The sequence below is a fragment of the Clupea harengus genome, chromosome 14 (assembly GCF_900700415.2).
Source record: "Clupea harengus chromosome 14, Ch_v2.0.2, whole genome shotgun sequence".
Lineage (NCBI taxonomy): Eukaryota > Metazoa > Chordata > Actinopteri > Clupeiformes > Clupeidae > Clupea > Clupea harengus.
This window is the reverse complement of record NC_045165.1, coordinates 19,283,724-19,292,081: the sequence shown is the minus strand read 5'-3', so window position 1 is coordinate 19,292,081 and position 8,358 is coordinate 19,283,724. Positions and strand designations below refer to the sequence as shown.

General features: G+C 38.4%; 1 protein-coding gene across 1 annotated transcript; it reads left to right on the top strand.

Annotated features, from left to right (window-relative positions):
- The first annotated feature begins 221 nt into the window (after window positions 1-221).
- LOC105908221 (olfactory receptor 6N1-like) lies at window positions 222-1,178 on the top strand. The gene has a single exon (XM_012836697.2). It carries the CDS (start codon window positions 222-224, stop codon window positions 1,176-1,178), a length of 957 nt encoding a protein of 318 aa, XP_012692151.2.
- The last annotated feature ends 7,180 nt before the right edge of the window (window positions 1,179-8,358 follow it).

Below are 8,358 nucleotides of genomic sequence, written 5' to 3'. Positions count from 1 at the left end.
TCTTACATATCAATGCATTAATTCATGCTCTGTTTTACTGGAGTTACTGGTGCAGATCTTCCTTTTCAGCTCTGCATTAAGTTGTTTTATTATACTCCTTTTAACAAACTGTGGTCATATTAACAGTTTTTTTTGGAGCTATACTCTTTTAAACAAATTGTGGTCATATTAACAGTTCTCTGCCTTTTTCCAGAACAGGTATTAATGAATGTTCTGGCAACATGAACGTCTCTGGTCCAGTCACATTTTTCATCATAGAAGGACTGCAGGAGAAGAAACTGCTCATGTTTGGTGTTTTTCTCACCATTTATGTTGTGGTTTTATGTGGCAATAGTATGATTATATATCTAGTGAGAACAGACCCTAAGCTTAAATCTCCTATGTATTTCTTTCTTCATAACCTCTCTTTCTCAGACATGGTGTACACGTCAGTAACCATGCCTAACATGCTGTCAGGTTTACTAAAAGAGGAACACACCATCTCCAAAACTGGCTGCATTTTGCAGATGTGCTTTTTCCTGTCTATGGCTGTGACTGGTCGCTCTATCCTGACAGTCATGGCTTTTGACCGCTATGTAGCCATTTGTAACCCACTTCGCTACATGACTATTATGACCAAGCAGGTGTGCATCCTCCTGGTGGTGGCTGCATGGAGCTTTGGGTTTGCGGCCGTCCTGCCATCCGTCTCCCTGGCCGTCCAGCTACCCTTCTGCGGACCAAACAGGGTGAAGCACTGCTTCTGTGACCACTCGTCTGTGGTGAGGCTAGCCTGCACCGACACAAGAATGAACAGCACTGTGTCTCTCACCATCGCACTGTTTGTTCTCCTTGGCACATTCTCTCTCATCCTGGCCTCTTATGTGTGCATAGGCAAGGCAGTGCACTGCATGGGCCGGGAAGAGAGGATCAAAGCTTTCACCACGTGTGCTTCGCACCTAATATTGGTGTGCATATCGTATGTGTCGGCCACGTGTGTGTACGTCTCGTACCGCGTGGCCACATTCTCCCCCGACACACGCATGACTATAGCAGTGCTGTATTCTGTTCTAACGCCTTTTCTCAACCCCATCATTTACAGCTTAAGGAACAAGGAGCTTAGGGAGGCCCTGATGAGGATCCTGGGTAAATGTGTTGCCGTACCGAGCTCACACAGGAAAACAATACCTTCTTTATCTTGACAGTGTCTAAATATCGTATCAGGCTGACTCCGTTTCCTTAATTAGTGACCTCTAATATGTTAAGGTGTTGTTAACTACTTGTAGTCATACCCATGAATATAACAATTCTACTAAAATACATTTTATGTGTATTATTGTATGTTTGTTATTATTATATGAAGTGTCTTATAAGTGGATTATGATGTACATGATATGATATTAGAATATTGGAATATATTAGACACAGTAAAGTACATTCAGTTCATGTATAATCTCACTAAACACATACTTAGCCTCTGTCTGTGTGCAGCAGTCTATCCTCATCTGTCTTTAATGTTTTTATCTCATACCACTTGTGTGGATCGGGGAAAGCGGCACATTATGTCTAAGAGGTTGTGTTGTGTAACAAATGTAGAATTGTACAGTATGATAGTCATACTATTTGAGCACTTCAGAGGGATTTCATTTTTTTTTTGTCTGTTATTTCTATAGTTCAATGGTAATGTCTGTGAAATAAAATGTCTTGCATACCTATTGTGTGTCATGAACTTGGTCAAACTAATTATTATTCATCATGTGTTCAATATGAATCACAGTATTTTTTTGTTGTGTAGAAACACAATCCACCTCTTTTCTTCTTTAACATATTTTTTGTTTCTACACATAAGGTTTTCTTATCTCCATGAGTTTTTTTAATAAAAGCTGCTCTTTGTGTGATTAAGGAACTGTAATTGTGGTCAAAAGAATGTGGCGACTAGTTTCAACAGCATGACATTGTTTTAGTTGTTTTTCATTTGATTGTTTTTTTCTTGTTGGTTGACTTTACCACCTCATAAGATGTGGTTACATAAGTTTAACACGATATGAAAAGCAGGGTTATTATTGTAAACTAGTCTTGACACATTTCTCTTAAACTGAATAAAATCATTATCATCCCTAAGAAAATGTCAAACTAAATCTATATTAAATTAGTTGCTGAATGATTGCTAATAAAACAAATACAAATAAAACAAGAAAAAACACAAATAATTGTCGTTATCATTTCAAGATGGTGGACATCAAATCCATTCAAGGATGTCATTGGTTCTAATTAGGGCTGAACGATTAATTGCATTTGCGATTTAATTGCGATATGATAGAACGTGATTTTCTAACCGCAACGTTTGCGATTAAATACGTGGTCTAAAAAAAAAATAAAAAAATTCTTTAGATGGTACATTTTGCACACAGTGTTTAAAAAGTGCATGCCTTGTGTTTATTCTTACAATGACTTTGTTTAAATTACTTAAATGCACAGTGGCAAAGCCACCGATTTGTTGTTCTTGATTCTGTAATGAGCCGTTAAATAAAAATGTAAAATGTGGGAAATAATATTTTACACTAAATGTATCTAATATTATGTTGGTCATTCATTACGATTTGTTGGGGAAAAAATTTGGATAAAATAAAAAAAATTGCATTTGCGATTTAATTGCGATATGATAGAACGTGATTTTCTAACCGCAACGTTTGCGATTAAATACGTGGTCTGAAAAAAAAATAAAAAAATTCTTTAGATGGTACATTTTGCACACAGTGTTTAAAAAGTGCATGCCTTGTGTTTATTCTTACAATGACTTTGTTTAAATTACTTAAATGCACAGTGGCAAAGCCACCGATTTGTTGTTCTTGATTCTGTAATGAGCCGTTAAATAAAAATGTAAAATGTGGGAAATAATATTTTACACTAAATGTATCTAATATTGTGTTGGTCATTCATTACGATTTGTTGGGGAAAAAAATCGTTTATTAAATCGCAATCGCAATATTTGGGGGGAAAAAATCGCAATTAGATTATTTTCCCAAATCGTTCAGCCCTAGTTCTAATAACAGGATTTGCTCTGGTGAGTATTCATAAAGACGAGAGCGTGTAAAACCAGGGCTTGATTACTCTTGGTGCATATAATGAACTAGCTACCAAGAAACACATTTGCTCTAGGCCTATTTATCTGATCAATGTTCATTCTTTCTTTCAAAATGCATTTAAAATCCGTAGATGCTAGCTCTCTGTCATTTGGTTCAGTCCTAGCAAGTTAGCTATCTGGCAGCAAATTGCTTCTCACAGATCTTGTGCGTTCAACAGTGGTGGACGAAGTACAATAACTAAGTACTTAAGTGAAAGTATAGATACCTGGTGTAAAATATTACTCCAGTAAAAGTGGAAGTATGCACTTTTTTCCATTTCCACTTAAGTAGAAGTATAAAAGTATTTGCCTTCATATATACTTAAGTATTAAAAGTAAAAGTACCTTGATGAATTATGGTTCTAATGGCCTTTTATCATTTCCACATCAAAGCTCCGGCTCAATCAACTGATATAAGGTGAAAATACTAATGCCACTCTTTAAATAGTGTCTTACATTTGTCTATTAAAAAGAGTATGAAGAGTACAAAACATAATCAGTGAATGTGAACAAAATCAGAGAATGTGGTGTTATACTAGTTTGTGCTGAAGACTAGTGATAGTAGTGATATTCCCTACACAAACCTAGGTACAAAAACAGACGAAAGTCAAAACAAAACACTTGACCTCAGATCAAACGTGAAAAAAAAGTCATTACAGGAACTAGTTTTTGTATAAATCAGTCCCCCCAGGACAGTGGCGTAACGTAGTAACGACGGGCCCAGGTGCAAGATATTATGACGGGCCCCCCTAGTGAACGCTAAAAAAAAAAAAAAATCGTAGCGTTCCCTATATAAATAGTGTTTAATTAATCATCCTTACATATTTCAGAAGCGATGGGTGTGTACACAATGAACTCAGCAGGAACATTTCTTACCGTAAAAGTTGTTAACTGTTGCATGGTTGCTGACAAACCACTGAGGGCAGAAGCAGCGATACTAATCCCAGTTGAACTGCTGCACTGCTGACTCTGTGGGCTGGCGACTAGTTGACGGCTAGTTAAAAAGCCAAAATAATCTAATTTAGGCAGCTTTGCCGCCTCCTCCTCCTGTTCTTTTTTCTCTTGCCCTTTTCTACTTCCACTCTTGTGCTTAAAAGGCATTGTTACGAGTAAAGTTGTGCTGTGCAGTGCTCAATGAACTAGGTTATCAGACCTTCAGACCTAGGTTATCAGAATTGGTTTAACTATTGCGTATTGTATTGTCACATGATCAAATAGAGACTTGACAATGGACAACAACACACATATTACCCAGCAATCATCATTGCTAATCATAAAAATACCAAAGAAAATAAGAACTTATTCATTTAATTGAATAGTGTTTTGATATTTTCTATAGTGTATGTAGGATAAGCATATGATTTTGTTATAAATTGCTACTTTTCACCAAAAAATAATGACCACCATGACTGGGATAAGTTTGCCCTTTCAAGTGTCTATATAGCATTTGACACTGCCAAATGTGTGTTAACAGTGCGCATTTGAACATAAGCAAATCCGAGAAAATTTGATGTTGTGCCGAGACTGAGGCTGGGCCCGCTGAGCGACTCCTGTCGCTGTATTTGGATAGAGGGGGCCAGCTGAGTGACGCGTTTATATCTTTGGCCCGGCTACGGGCCCCGACACCCCACGGGCCCAGGTGCAGCCGCACCTGCTGCACCCCCTATAGTTACGCCCCTGTCCCAGGATTTCGCGGGCCTTTTTTGTGATAGTTGCGGCCTAATATTACTGATTTCGCGGGGGCTTTTCCAAAAAGTTGTGGTGAAAGTTGCGGTGTTTTTTAGGTGTTTGTTGCGATGAAATTGCAGGAGCACGTGAAAGTTGCGATAAAAAGTTGCGAATTTCCCTCTTTGTAATTATAATTGAGTTATTTGTTGAAAAATAAATAATGAATAAACAAACATTCTTTAAAGAACAAAACCATTGAGAAATGATCCTCTAAATAACCTTACCAACATGCCAAACAAAAGATTACCAGGACTACAAAAATGTAGCAAAATAGGCTGTTCTGCCCTCTGTTTATTTAGGTCAGAAAATGTATATTGCTTGTATTGTTGTTATGGAAACGAACACAGTATAGTGTAGGACTTTTACTTTGACATCATTCAAATGTTCGTCTCGTGGGAATGGCAACAGCTGTTAGACAGTTATCTAGAAACATAGCTAGTTATGCTATGTTATGGTAAACACGTAGCAGGAACAGTGCATAGGATTTATTTATCCACAACGAACTGCACCTGTTGGTATTGTAAGATAAATTCAGTTTAGGTATGAATTTATTAACATTTTATTTCTATTAACAATGTATGCCTATTTAACCAGTATAACTAAAGGCAGTTGGAAAACAGGTTTCAGACAGAGGGGCCTAAGATAACATTCAAAGCACATGCTTTCAAGTTTAGGAAGACCAGTGACATAAATTCCAAGGTCATAGAGCAGCCTGGGCAGGAGACAGATGAGATAGGGAAACTATCTGTAGGAAGGGAGTGGAGACTCACAGAAACTTAATTGTCAGGCCAGAAATTACGACAAGTCACAGAGAGGCGTATACCTGGAGGCCCAGAAAGTACCATCAGTGAAGACTGGACTTATAAACCAATTGTGATCACATGTAAAATTCTCCAGCCGTGGGTGACAGAGCTATTGTGAGCTCTGCATCTCCGACTGAATCTTGTCCAATCCTAAAACCAGTAAACTCAACTGTATCAAACCAAGTGCTGCGTGTGGCGGTCCGTTACTCTGATTTCTCTGTAAACCAACACGCAGTTTAATTTAAACTTAACAGTATTACAAAAGGACCACAAGTAAGACTGAATATCTCAGCCTTCACATAAAACGAAAAAAAAAAGAAAAAAGCCAGTGTCACTGTGATCTGTTTCGTCGTCTGATGTCCTGCCTGCGTTTCTGCTGTTCCCATTCTATGCTTATCAATCTGTTTTGCTATCCTTGTTGATTTATTTTATCCATATAGGTGTTTATGTTGTTAATTTCATATATTAATTTTTAAAGTCGTCTGGTGTAGCCATTCTCATTGTTTACAACGGATTAGAACTCTGCTAGTGTCTGCACCCTGTCCGCAGGGCAGAATTTCCACCCTTGGTGTAGCGGAAGGGAGAAAGTTGTGGGAGACGACAATGATTTGTCAAATTTGCGGGAAAGTTGCGGTCATGTGTTAAAATTGCAACGTCGCACTGAATTCGCAGGGAATAATTGAATTTGCGTGAATTGGTGCCATCGCAACATCGCAAAATCCTGGAGGGTCTGATAAATTCCACAAAATTACAGAGCACACCAGTCTGCACCGAAGACTGTAAAGAAGTATGTAGTGACACTCTGGTACATAGAAAGTCAAAACTAAATACTCGGCCAGACATCACAAGTGGGGAAAAATTACCATTACAGGAACTACAGCTTGCATAAATTCCATAATACGAGAAACCATTATGTTATACCAATTTGTGCTTAAGATTATAGGGTAGGATACTCTGGTACAAGCAGAGAGGTAAGTAACAACAAACCAGTTAACCTGACCTACCCTGAATCACAAGTGGCATGCTTAAACAGCAAGCCTAAAATGGCTGTTCACTATTTACCAAAGATGAAATATTTCTTATTTAGCTTCAGGAGGAGCTGGTTCTCAAAATGTTTTGCATCCAGCCGTGGACTGAAAATCAGCCCAGCTGTGCTAAATAGGCGCCAGCAAGCGGCGGAAGCTGGTAAAGTGGTGTTGAGTTTAAGAGATAACTTACACACTACAGGGTACGACTTTAATATATCCTTGTGGTCTGCCTTTGAGGCAAGGTAGCCCTCTAATTGTTTAATATTTTCCTGACCATCAGGTGTCTTCATGCTATCAAAGAAGTCCTCATCATCTGATGTACTCGAGCCATTAGCTGGCAATTGATGTGAAGTGTCTTCCTCCAGATGGTCCTTAATGTAGTCCATGCCTGAAATGGACATTTAAATAAATGCTAAAAATCAAGTCACTGTAATCATGCAGTCCTCCATGTTTAAATCAGAACGACAGCATTTTGAAGGTGCTATAAATCTAATGTATACCCATTTGAGCTTGTAAGCTTTTTAAAGTATTTTGGCATGTTCTAGATCTAGGCTACACAGTATGTTGATATATTTTTTGTTTTATTGTGCACTCGCTTTGACCTCCCATTATTTGATTCGCTTTGGTAAAAAGGAACGAGAGGTTTTACTAAATGTAATGGAGTAAAGAGTACAAATTTTCACTTTGAAATGTAGTGGAGTTAAAGTATAAAGTCTCACCAAATAGAAGACTTGAGTAAAGTACAGATACATATGTTACTTAAGTACAGGAACGAAATACATCTACTTCGTTACTGTCCACCACTGGCGTTCAATGTACGACTTCTGGTGTTCCTTCGACTTGGATCAGTTCGGCTTTGTAAATGGGAAACAAACATAAGTGGCTTGTAGGCCTACTGAGCCATAAACAAACCAAGCTTCAAGAGCATGGAAGGGAAGGGTGTAATTTGATTGGCTGTTGAGCAAAAATACCAGCAACCTTTTGCAAAAGCGAAACCGAATCATAGACTGCGTCTTCAACAGGCTTCAGTCTAGCAGTGAAAATGTGTGTTTGAGTCAGAGAAGTGTTGTGACACATTATGGGCTTCCACTGATGATTTTCATTAATATGTATTATTCAAATTACTACCTCAAAATGATCAATGATTGCTGCAGTGCATGTTTAAGACCTGTCTTATGTTGGCAGTGCATGTTTAAAATCTGTCTTATGTTAGCAGTGCATGTTTAAGACCTGTCTTATGTTCACGGTGCATGTTTAAGACCTGTCTTATGTTAGCAGTGCATGTTTAAGACCTGTCTTATGTTCACTGTGCATGTTTAAGACCTGTCTTATGTTCGCTGTGCATGTTGTGCTCTGACTGTTACATGGGTTGTTCTGCATAAGCTTAGATGACACCTGTATTCTCACAAACTTCCCCAGTGATCTGTTTCAAGGGGCCCTGCTTTTTAGGCCTATGGGGGCAGTCTAGGATGACAATAGTGATGACTGTTAATGACCTTGTTTGATTCTTGTACAGTGCATTAGCACTAGCTAACTTGTTTTGTGCCCTGAAGATTCAAGAGCATCTTCAATGAACTTCTCCTGAATCTCCATCATTTCAGCAGCTCAGCTGCACAGCTCCATACGGAGAGCAATAAACATCTAGCACCAGTCTCTCCAGTCTCTCCACTCTCCAGTCTCATCAGTCTCATCAGTCTCA

Excerpts from the sequence above, each read along its gene's own strand:
- LOC105908221 (XM_012836697.2), top strand. The coding sequence starts at position 222 with ATGAACGTCTCTGGTCCAGTCACATTTTTCATCATAGAAGGACTGCAG.